The sequence below is a fragment of the Rhinolophus ferrumequinum genome, chromosome 2, assembly GCF_004115265.2.
Source record: "Rhinolophus ferrumequinum isolate MPI-CBG mRhiFer1 chromosome 2, mRhiFer1_v1.p, whole genome shotgun sequence".
NCBI classification, from domain to species: Eukaryota; Metazoa; Chordata; class Mammalia; order Chiroptera; family Rhinolophidae; genus Rhinolophus; species Rhinolophus ferrumequinum.
This window is the reverse complement of record NC_046285.1, coordinates 51,901,897-51,914,737: the sequence shown is the minus strand read 5'-3', so window position 1 is coordinate 51,914,737 and position 12,841 is coordinate 51,901,897. Positions and strand designations below refer to the sequence as shown.

Here is a 12,841-nt window from a genome sequence, read left to right as displayed (position 1 = left end):
ATGGGAATGTCTTATTATGAATGGGTAGTAAACTTAGTCTTAAATATAATTTGTTTTATTGTAACCATACTTGACATGTGTAAAATTATATTTTTTAAATATTCCTTAACACATCACAAACTGAAGTTGTCCAGACGGTGAAGGTATAATTTCTTTTTTTCAAAATGCACTCATGAAGAACCAAAGTACATATTCCAAATTATACCTATACATGTTTTGGAAAGTAAACACCAGAGTTCATTAAAATTTATAGTGACCACCAGTATAAATTAGGCAAACACTGTAATGTAGTGAATCCCTGGAAATTCCTGAATTTCTAAGGACTGTACCAAAGGTAATTTTTAAAACCTTAGAAATCTTAAACATGTAAGTGTTACAATGAAAAACTGCAAATAACTACTCAATTAAGCAATAGTTCTAACATGAAACTGCATCTAATGAACACATAGTGCAAATAATATTCTTATTTTGATATTAATCTAACTTTTAAGTTAATGAGCTAATGATAATGAGTAACAGAATAATGGTAAGGAATCAGAAACTACCATCAGAAGATCAATTAGGGAAAGAAAACAAAGGGCAATCACATTGACTTATGAAGCCCAAGAGTATGATTAACATTGTTTATACTATAATTTCTCATAATGCATTGACTAATTCACAGCATAATAAAACTCAGATTTGTTACATACTATAGAAAAGCTATTAGCTGATATAGCTCAATTTACCTTGGTGAGATCCCATCTACTTTGTAACTACTTGTAATATAGTCTTGCTGTTTACGGCATCATTTCTGCCAAATTTAATACAAATTGAGTCTCGGCATACTCAAGAGATCAAGCCACAGAAATCTATTTTTGTAGTGCCAGGCTCCCTGTATTGTTAAAAATTCCACTTTCTCTGAAGTTGTTCAGAACCATGATCATCTTTAGTGCATTTCAATATACCTCTAACCACTAAATTAGACACTAATTACTGCCACATTAACAACTCATGACTCAAGCCAGAGGAGGTAAGAGTGTCATAAAGAATTGCCTTCACAACCAGGGATCCCAGAGGTTTTCTGAAGCACCAATGGCTGGATCCAAAAGGAAAACTGCCTAGGCTTCCTCAGTTCCAGGTTAGGAGCTTTAGGAGTGAAGTCCTAGGATTAAAACAGAAATAGGCACTACCGAAAAAAAGTGAGGCTCTCTTTTCTTTCCTCTTTCTTTCTGTTTTGTTTGTTTTCAACATATTTCCTTATCCTTGAGCTTTTTGAAAAATTAATTTCAAACTGCACTCTAAATAAAAATGTTATAAGTGAGACTTTTGCCAAGCCAGATGATCTGTAATTTAAGAGAAACAGGAAAGATTTAATGTTCCTGTTGTTTTAATTACAATACAAGGTTCTGGATTAGCATTTCCTTAGAAATAATTCATAGTTTTTATCCTTATCTAATATGCAGTTATCAGTAAGTAAGCATTATATGCATGCAATTTGGCCAAATATGGAACCTTTTCTGTGGTGTGAACTTATTTCAGTATAATTCCTGTTTACACAGATTCCATTTTGATGGTCAATTAGCTTATAAAACTCTAGTTATTGGGAGGAGGGAAATGTTAGAAAATGTATTATCTACCCAAAGATGGAATCAGACTAATTTGCAGCATACATACGGTAAATTAGTACAGCCATAATATTTTGGAATTCAAGGGTCTGTGATTCATATAACCAAATACTAAAGCTCTATAGAGGCTATAATTTAAAAGAATGTGCACTGTATACAGTAAGTACACAGGATAGATATTAGAAAAATTAAAAACCAATTAATTGCTATATATTGTAGTAAAAACTAAAAACATGAGGTTTTTTTCCCTCCTTTTACAGAGACTTTTCTTTCACTAGGAGAAAAGAAAAGCTCCTATTTCACTAGGAGATAGCAAAAATGTATCTTGAGAGGGACAAATTTTCAATATAAAAATGCTCTACATTACTTTAAAAATCAACTTTTCTTTTGAAATTTGATGAAAGCATAATTTTGTGACATTGAAGTGACCTTTGAAACAGTTTTATTACGTCAATAAATTTGTCAAGGTTTTAGGAAGTCAACCCAACAATGAAGAACTACAACCTCTCTAACTGAGATTCTTCTGGTGATTTGAAAGAAAATTGTTTTAAGGGCTTCTTTTTGCTTCATAAAATGGAATAAATCTGAAGGACTGAGTTATGTCTACCTGCGCAACCATTTATATGTATGTTAAAGATGCTAAAGTACTAATAATCAGATATCTAAGGACTACAACTGCATTTATGAGCAAATGGGGGAAACTATTTTCTAGTTCTAATAACTGAATTTGTATTGTGTGTATGATAACGAGGCTACGAAAAACAAAACACAACGATTTCTAAACCACTAAAACTCATCAGGGAAACTAAAGAAAAGATACAGTCTGGAGGCAGGCAGGACAGTCAGCTCCCACTTGACTGAATGATCCTGGGCAAGTTGCATAGAAAAAGTAATAATGGATGCTACCACCCACTGGCAAAAAAAGATTTCTTCTAAACTCTTAGCCTATTGTAATCTAAAGACGGCTTCAGTCCAGATTCAACTTTTTATCTATAAAAATAGCCCTTTAAACAGGCCTTTTCTCTTTTTTTAATAAAAGAGGTCCTGAAGTAGCAGGTTCTTCTTCCAACTACTAAAAATATCAATGAATGGATACCTTTTCTCCAAACCACTCAATCAATATCTCCTAAAATTAAGTAAGCAGAATTAAATCAACACAAATGTGTGAGTTTTCAGATCTACACATTAGGGGGTCACCAGCTTTAATATTTTTCCCTTCTTAAAAAAATTCAGAATTTCTGTGAATCTTGCTGGAAACGATTCAGTTTCTCTGGATTATTGGATGCCATTTGGGAAAAATCACGAAAAATATCCTGATAAGTTTCATCACCTGCATGAAAGTAAAATAAGGACACTTAAAATTTATACAATGAAAGTATTAATAAACAACATTCATTTTTATGACGAGTAACTATTTTATAATTCATTATATCAAAATTGTGTTCAGATGACCATTTTTGCAAGAAAAAAGATAAACTAAGCTGGAAAAGTATATAGTGAAAGAAAAAAAAACAAACTATACCTGAAAAAAGCACCTCAGATGCAGCCACAGAGGAAAGTTCAGAGTTAGAAAAAAGCAAAGATGCAAGTGTTTTAAAGCAATGTAAAGAAATACATTTATTAACACACAAGAAATAAGTCATTCTAAGTGAGGTATAGTAAACAAGGCATTCTTTAAATAAATATTTCCCTTGATCAAGACCAAAAGGAAAAACCAAAAAGAAATACTAAGTATTTCTGATGGATGCAAGTTATTAACAAGACAAACTGATAATCGGGTGGGGGAAAAGCCTATTTTAATACGATCTTTTAATTAAAAGTCAGTTTAATTTAAATAGCATATGAAAAAGAAATTCTTTACTCAAACGTTAATGCTTAACTAAAACTAATGCACCTAATCCACTGCTTACTAATAAGCTTATGAAATGATAAAGCCTAGAAAATGACTATAAAATCATAATTTCACATTTATTCAGAACTTTTTTGTATACTGTGGATCATATGAGTAAGAATGCTATGACAAAAGGGGAATATACCAAAGACATTTGTTAAATTAGGATAATAGACATATGTATATACACACAAATATGCTTGTAGAGAAGTAGATTATAGATACTGGCTGATACTATAGCAGATTGAATACTATTATTTCTTGCCATGAGAAACTAAATTATACACACATACAGATTATCACTCAAACAATTTGTATAAAGAAAAATCTTATTTTCAAGATGAACCACCCATTATGAATGCTTCCTATTAAACGTTAGCTTTATACAGAAGCTTAGCATAGATGTTTTCAAGATTTAGACTGTCAAACACTATTTTACATGACTATTGTTGCAACCTGGTTTTATAATTATTTCCCATCGGATACCTTGCATCCATCTTATGACAAACTCATTTGCTACAGTTAATAGTGCAGTAAGTTTTGTCAGCTTTTGAAAAGCGAGATTTTTGAGGCAATAGATGTCATACCAAAAGCTATATAGAATTAGAAAAAAGTTTGGGGAAGGGAATAAAGATCTAGCAAAAAGGTCTAATAGCATAACTCAAGATTTTATTAAAAAATTTTAGTACTTTTAATATTTAGCCACTTTTAATATTTAGTCTATGTAAAAAGCAAGTTATTAAAATCTCTATATAATTTTCATTTAACCCTGGACATTTTCTTATGACCTGAATCAATCAATCTACTTTAAAAAGAAAAAAATACAGTAAGGAGAGAATTTTAATAGGCTAAGAGTAACATCTAACTCATATTATTGTTACTAAAATAATAAAAGTAAAGGTTGATATACTGGAACAACTGGTAAGACAATCCAATAATACCCATGATTTCTTAAAAGTTTACTCCCACATTAAAAGACAAACTACAATCTAGTCCCCTTTTTAGCCATTCTAAAAGATATAAAATAAACTAAGAGACCAACATTAAATATCAATTAAGAAACCATACAAAATATTTTAAAATTTTTCTTATTCTTAGATGTTGAATTAAAATATTTAAAATATTTATTGTAAACATTATAAACATTTTTAAAATACTATTTAAACTGGAGAGTCTGGAATTTTACTTTCCAAGAAAGTATAAAGTGCAGATTATAATACAAAAATACCACACTAATTTTATCATTCGACACCAGAAGTAACTTAAAAGGCACACATTTATACATTCAAGAAGACACAGGAAGGAGGATCTAGCAAACACTAATGTCAAATAGTTTACAGATAGCACCAGATGACCATTCTTAAGTATAACAACAGTACAATGGCAATATATGGCTTCTACTATTAGCAATGCATATTTTGTATAACAAGCTGTGGGATTATTTTGTGTGTGTGTGGATTTCCAGTTTTTGTTTCTAAATTATCTAGTACCTATTACACAAGTACATTTTAGTAGAACCATTGTACCATGCGAAACAAATTATAAGTTCTTTTATTCACTGAATTAAAAGCTTCCATGAAGGAAAGCGTTGGTGCTACACTAATTGGTTTCACTTACTGAATACATTTTTAAAGAGTCAATACAGTAAGGAAGGAAGTCTCACCTTCACACACTCACACACACACACACACAGACACACACACGCACGCAACTTTTTGTTAACAATCAGTTTCTAACAAAACTTATTAATTAATGGACTCCCAATATAATACCCTTTCTTAGGCCTCAAAATGTGTGGTCAAAAAGCAAACATTACAATAACAGTAGTGACTAAGATATTTAATACAGTTAACACAAATTGAACTTCAATGTGATTCTTTAAAATTTAAATATAATTTTAATCATTTAAAATTTTTCCCATGGCAAATATAACTTGTCTACACTAGCATACATAGACAATAACCTAGGATATGTTGCCCTGGGAAGTTCACAGAAAGACATTTAACAGTTTATTATAAGTGGTAAACAACTAATCACCCAATATTTGTAATGCCAAGTTATAGCCTTTAAATTACTTAATCAATTCTATTTCTCTTCAGAAAATTAACTTTTCTACGTGCCCGGACAGTTCAGGGTTTTTAAAATGTGGATTTGTGTTTTCACCAATATTTTAAAATAGATTCTCATTTAGGGTATTCAGAATAGCCATTGCAACAACAGTTATGATGATCCAAGATTTTGCTGATTTTGCTCTTGAAATGGCAGCATGTGAGACCCCACCCCCAGGTGATCCTGCCCCTTCTGGGTTGATTATAGCCTGCTTTTTATAACTGTTTAGATCAGTGATCAACCTTTGCCAGCAACATACTGATATAACCAGTAGTGGGTTCATTAAAGCAATGATTTTCAACTGGCTGAGAAACTGCCAACAGTCAAGAGGAATCCTACAGTCAAAGACTGTGAGAACCACCAAACTAGTTTCCAACAATTGAGAGCAGGGCATAATATCTCACTCACCCCCTTCATCCCAACCCCTTCCTCCTAAGAGTTGTAGGAACTGATAAAGAGGGATACATTTGCAAAAAGTAGGGAGTCAAGGTCAGGGTTATAGATAGAAAATTCAGAAGTGGGGGATCCTAGAAATGGGTGCATGATTCCTAAAGATTGTATCTCAGTCTTTTAAATGGTACAGTTCATTATGAAAAGATTGAAAATACCCAGAATTCTGAGGTTTTCTTTCTTAGGCTAGGCAACAAAAAAAAGATAAAATAATCAATCAAAATCTATGAGAAAAATGTACAGTGATAAGTGAAGGGAAAGAAAGGGCCTGCTGCCTAAGCAAACATATCAGCTCTCCAAAGACTCATAAAGGAAAAGAAACGTAGCCAGAGAGCAATTGCTGTACCATTTCACCACGTCGCCTGTATAAGTAAAAAATTCTTCTGTTTTAAATATGAGACCCTCTAAAGGAATTAAAAATCTAATTATTACCAAGATGGTCCTCAAATAGATCAAAATCTCCTTTTATTCTGCTCATACAGCATTTCCAGAATTCTGATCTATGTTTTTAAACTCTAAAATGAAATTTGAGAGTGATAGGGAAGCTTGTTTTTTAAAATGAGGCTTTTTTTCAAATTTTCATTCAAACAAATTGCAAAAATCTATTTTTCTATGGGTAACTGTAAAGTATATAGTCATAAACTTATACATAGAACGACAGTGAAAGAGACGTTTGACTGCTCCTAAATGGTGGCAGAAGCCCAAGCATTCGGATGGAACCAGAAGTTGCAAGAGCAAAAAGGCCCTGTCCTTTCAAGCCTCCCAGCTCCAGAGAAAAATTGACCACTGACCTTCTAGACTAATCAGGTGGGTGTAACTTCCTCAGCAAACACCTTAAGGAAACAGCAGCTGACCGAACATTGATGTTTAAATTTACAGGAAAAAAAACTGTTTAACTTAAACTCTTGAAGTTCACACTGATCTCACAAATATCAGGTCGTAGCCTTTGAATAATTTTTATTTTAAAGTGCTTAAACACAAAGGCCTCAGAAATGACCTCATAATACTATCACTTAAGTATATCTGTTACAAAATTATAACTTATTTAAAATCTACCACTCAAGGTTAAAACAAATGGGTGAAATTCAGAGTTAATGCTGAGACTTCACCCTTAATCAGCTCTCTTACGTCTTGGTATATCAGGAGTCAGCAGTATTGTTTGATCCATAGGATTAAAGTGGGACACCCTAGATCAGAAGTATCTAAATGAAGTTTCTCTGTTCTCAAAGTTCGTATTTGTCCCCTATTAGACCAAAAATAAGGAGTAAATACAGTCCTTTGAGAAAAGAATAACCCCATTATTTATATTAATTATATATTAATCTGGTTAAACTTAAAATGGCCGAAGCTAGCACAAAGTACAGAAATTTCAAAACATATTTAAACAGGAATAGACATTACAAACCACTTTTAAAATAATATATTAATATTCATTGAAAAAAACAAATATACTGAACAGTCTCAATTATTTTAGTCATTAATTCTTTTTTACTTATATGTATATGAATTTAAAACAGATAAATTAGTAATTCATATACTCAAATTTATGAAACTGGAGATCTAATTACTCGGTATGTTCATTAAAGAGAAGAATCTGATCAACATTTCTTCCTTTCCTTAAAGGTGAAAATTATTCAAAATGAGACTTGAGCTGATCCTGAGTTAGAGTTCTCTAATATGAATACATCTACTTTGCCATCAGGTTCACGAACTACTGTTCGAAATACTTCCATTTATCCAACAGATATTGCACAATTGCTTGGGGCAAAGCTGTAAGATAAAATGAGAACTTTTCCCTACAACTTTTAAACTAACTCCACTCCCATTATGGACTTCTTACCCTACCGATAAATTTTGTTTTTGAACCTTCAACTCATGTTTAGATCAGAGTATAGAACTCTTAATTCATTTTCTAGCTATTTTCCATACTGACTTTTTATATGCCAAACACATGGTGATTTGTTTTTTCCCTGAACACAATTTACAGAAATTCCCTGAATAACAAAAAGACATCATTTTGTTATATTCACTTGATAGCTAAAGAGAATTTCAAAATGCAAATGACTATTGTACTGCTTGCTGTTAAATGTATAAAGATACGTTATCATTCCATTCACTTCACTGGAATGTAAGTGGAAGACATCTGTACAGCAGATAAAGCAGTCAGCAGCCAGAGTTAAATACACCAAGTAAATGTGTACTGGAATAAGATCATGGATATTTAAAGGCCCAGGAGTTAGCCACTCCCAAGAATTCAGTTACTACATACGTAACAACTCACAGTTTACAATGATAAAAACTGTACAGTATTAAGTTAGTGTGCTAAAGACTATGAGTCCTCCAACTGTAAACTGATAAACTCCTGAATGCATTTCTTATACTGCATCTCAGTATGGTTATTAGTAGAATATTGACCTGGCTGTCCATAAAGTCCTTCCGATTCCCGCATCTCTTCATTCATTCTTGCTAAACGTAACCTAAAATTAAATAAAAGGATTACTATAGATGAAGTTATACAATATATTCATAAACTAATGAATTATATAAGCAGGCAGAATGTGTACTGATGTAATTTTTTTTTCTTTTACCAATATTTGCCATTAAAATAAGCAGACTTTCGGTTTATCAGACCCAGCAATCTGAGACACAAAAATAACTGTATTTTACTTTATACAATTCTCATGAGAGAAGACAATAAAAGATTTCTAACAAGTGCATTTCAGCTCTGTTTACACAGGATCCTTGTAGCACCTTTAACAGCTTGCTTCCGCCAGACTCCAGAGAATTGCTGGCTTCTACAGCAACCTATCAAACGTTAAAGATGAACGTTTGAAATTATTGCTTTCAAACAACAGTATGAAAAGTATGGAAGCAATAGCCTGTCATAAATTCATTTTGGTTCACCCTGAGGTGAGTTAGTTCCAGACATATAAATCGCATGTGTTAGCGCTAAATACTGGGAATATATTTTGATATACAAACGTTATCATAATGACCATAGGTGACCAAGATTTTTCCCAAGGTTATCTATCATATTGGTTATACATTCTTTTGGGGGTTACTCAGCCTAGCAGCAGGAACACATGTAGCAATGGATTTAGAAGACAAGAATTTCCTCCCATTTTCTTACTAACTTTAAGCAATATTCTGAAACAGGCAAATGCTGCCTTTGGTGCCCCTCTCCTACTTTGTATTACTCGCCTGTCCTTCAGGCTACCAAATACTCACTGCCTTCCCAGAGCTCTAGCAGCCTCTTCTAACGTGCTCTCCCTGGCAACTATAGCTTCTGACATGGGCTTTTCCTATATTCAAAATACAAATTCCTTCCATCTCCATTTTCAACCACTGTGTGTGAATAATAATAGCACCTTAATTATCCCTTTAGCATTTGGACTTTTCAGAGATGATGCCTAGTTTCAAAAAATTAAGTGAAACTGAAGTTCTCACACGAAGTAGTATGAGAAAATTTAGATAATTTGAGAACAAATATCTTTGAGGAAGAGGGACCATTACTATGAGAACTGCCTGGGAACCCTACGAAACCAAGTTTCATTTCTCTGTACTATTCCTATCTTTTCTGTAATAATTTATCTTTCTCTAATTATAAATCTATTATAAATCTATAGTAATTATAAATCTATAGTAATTTAATAGTTCCAAATTTTCCTACAATCGCCTCCACAGTAACAATAACCCCTCCAGTGAGGAAAGGAAGTTGAGTACAGAGAAAGTATGTTTTTCTTTTTTAATTTGGCAAGAGTCAGGGAGGGGTGACATGGCAAGTCAAGAATTCTCAGTGGGAACTTGAGTTCAAGGTAGTCATGGGAGTTTCTCTTTGTAAGTGACTGATTCAGTAGTGTGAATAGAACTCTCTCTACTCAGATAACAGGGGATCAACAATATTCAGGCCATCACTGAGCCCAGAATAGAATGAAAAAAGTGACTTCATACAGCATATGCTTGAGATGTTCTACATAATAATGACTGTAGATGAAATCACGTTTCTAAATTCCAAGTTAATAAATAACTTTAAGATGAAAAGCAAATTAAGACCTCAAAATTCTTTCTTTAACAGGTCTTATTAAATTGTATTCAAACATTCAAAAACAAGAATTTTTATCTTAAAATACTAATACACGTGTGAATAATTCTTTAAAAACTAAGTACAAACAGATCCCTCAGTATCACTGACCCAAAGCAATGAAACTACCAAACTTCTAGTATCTGCAGGTGTTCTCCTTACTTAAAATCCTCTAATTCTCGACATTGTAGAATGATTGCCTGTTACTACACCAATCGAACCCCCACCCCCGTACTGAACTAAGAGTTAAAAAATATATTTCAGAGAAATCACTGGTTTTCTGTTCCTACTGGTCATGCAGTATAACAGAAGTGGCTAAGAACATGGGTTTTTGAGCCAGAATTCTTGGTTTCAAATCCCAGCTCCACTGCTTACTAGTTTCTCAAATTACCTATGGCTTGGCTTCGTTATAGAATTAGGCTAATATAATAATACCTTCCTCACAGAGTTGTGAGAACCAAGTAAGTTCATGTATGTAAAGTGCTTAATATATTTAATGTATGTAGAGAAGTACATGGCATATAGTAAACAACCAGCCAAGTTTAAAATTCACATATACACAGGAAACTCCAACGTTAAAATCCTGTACAAGTAATATACTATATGGGAAATAATCCAGTAAAAAGAAAACACTTACAAGGTCACTATATCAGCATTGGCTGCTTCCACAGCTATACTCAAAGGGTCTTTCCCTTCTTCATCAGTGGCATGTTGATTGGCACCTCGTTTTAGGAATAAACATACCTGCCTGTTTAAGCAAACAGCATTTTTGGGATATTGCCAATAAGAAATTAGTATTTACCTTAAAAAATTAAAAGCACTATCTAAATTAAAGGAATAAGATTTTCATCAGGAAATTCTTATTCATTCTACAAATATTTATTGAACACTGACTTTAATAATAAAAATTTACCACAATCAGCATTTTACATATCTCAAAATATTTTCATATTTAACCTGGTGCTATATAGCAGAGTGGAATGTAAACGGTGTGATAAAAAAATACAGTGAATGTTTAAATTTATAAAAACATATTACAGTAAAAGATACATTACCCCTCAGAATACTCCCCCTCACTTCGAACACATTTATCCCATCTTTCTTGCCCCTTTCTGAAGCAGTTCTGGAAGTCCTCTTTCGTGATTGTCTTTAGTTGCGCTGTTGTGGCTGCTTCGCTGTACTGAATCGATTCAAAACATTTTTATTTCATGGTCATTTTGACTTTGGGGTAGAGCCAGAAGTGGCATGGTGCCAGATCTGGTGAATAAAGTGGATGAGGATACACCAGAATGTTTTTATTTGATAGCAATTGCCATACCAGAAGCGATGTGCGATACAGCGAGTTGCCATGATGGAAAGATACTCACGAAAGAGGGCTCCCAGGACTGCTTCAGAAAGTGGCAAGAATGATAGAATAAGTGTGTTCAAAGCAAGGAGGAGTATTTTTTTTTTTAAATATGAGAATTTATTTATTTATTTATTTATTTATTTATTTAACAGGACTTTATTGGGGAACAGTGTGTACTTCCAGGACTTTTTTCCAAGTCAAGCTGTCCCTTCAATCTTAGTTGTGGAGGGTGCCATTCAGCTTCAAGTTACTGTCCTTTCAGTCTTAGTTGTGGAGGGCGCAGCTCAGCTCCAGGTCCAGTTGCCGTTCCTAGTTGCAGGGGGCACAGCCACCACCCCTTGTGGGAGTCGAACCGGCAACCTTGTGGTTAAGACGACGCACTCCAACCAACTGAGCCATCCAGGAACTCAGCGGCAGCTCAGCTCAAGGTGCCGTGTTCAATCTTAGTTGCAGTGGGCACTGCCCACCATCCCTTGCGGGACTCGAGGAATTGAACTGGCAACCTTGTGGTTGAGAGCCCACTGGCCCATGTGGGAATCGAACCGGCAGCCTTTGGAATTAGGAGCATGGAGCTCTAACCACCTGAGCCACCGGGCTGGCCCCAAGGAGGAGTATTTTGAGGAGTGATTAATGGCAACGTGTCTTTTACTGGAATAAATTTTTAATGAAAACGTTCACCATATTTTTCAATCATACCTCATATACATTATGGTCCCTACCCTCAAAGAGCATCATAAAAAGATGTACAGCAATATCCATAAATTTAAATAAAACAAAAATCACTCAAGGTCATTATCTGGAACAGAAGGAAGCCAAGGTACTGTTAACATCGTAATATAATAATAATACAATAGCAGAGTGGGAAGTAATCCTCCCACTACACTCCACAAATATTGTAACTTAAAGAAATTGACAAAAATGAAAAACATATAAAAGAATGAGTACATGGAGTCTATGAAGTAAAATGGGAAGAATTATGACTGTTTAAGAAGAAAATGGAAAGGATATGTCAAATACCATCGTTTTTAAACATAGAAAAGTTCTCATGATGAAGTTATTGGACTGAATCTCTTTGCTTACAGAGGCAAAGAGAACAAACAAGCTGTGATAAAAATAGAAAATGGTATAAACATAAAAAAGAACAGCTTCTTACTTGTCATGGTAATAGGAAGTGTATATCCTGAAATGTTTTATTAAAGAACCATCACCTAACGACACAAGCTTTTCACATAAGGTCAACATTTTTACTTTATTTGTACCCTCTAATAGAAAGTATTTCCATGGCTTTCTTGTTCTGTGCATCTAAATATTGCTCCAGAAGCCACAATGTCAATAGCACAATTTGACTTTAGCTA

The 12,841-nt window shown here is 33.5% G+C and overlaps 1 protein-coding gene across 7 annotated transcripts in view; it reads right to left on the bottom strand.

Moving 5' to 3' along the window:
- Window positions 1-1,968: 1,968 nt before the first annotated feature.
- ACAP2 (ArfGAP with coiled-coil, ankyrin repeat and PH domains 2) overlaps window positions 1,969-12,841 on the bottom strand; it is a 127,081-nt gene continuing 116,208 nt past the window's right edge. For 2 of the 7 annotated variants that reach the window (XM_033127637.1, XM_033127647.1), the window contains exons 23-25: window positions 10,776-10,886; window positions 8,473-8,534; window positions 1,970-2,937 (exon numbers count right to left, since the gene is read on the bottom strand). In XM_033127637.1, coding sequence (XP_032983528.1) covers window positions 2,837-2,937; window positions 8,473-8,534; window positions 10,776-10,886 — 274 coding nt within the window. In that variant the 3' untranslated portion in view covers window positions 1,970-2,836. Of the gene's footprint in view, window positions 2,938-8,472; window positions 8,535-10,775; window positions 10,887-12,841 lie in introns of all 7 variants that reach the window. The other 5 variants (XM_033127626.1, XM_033127657.1, XM_033127667.1 and 2 more) reach the window with 5 other exon arrangements.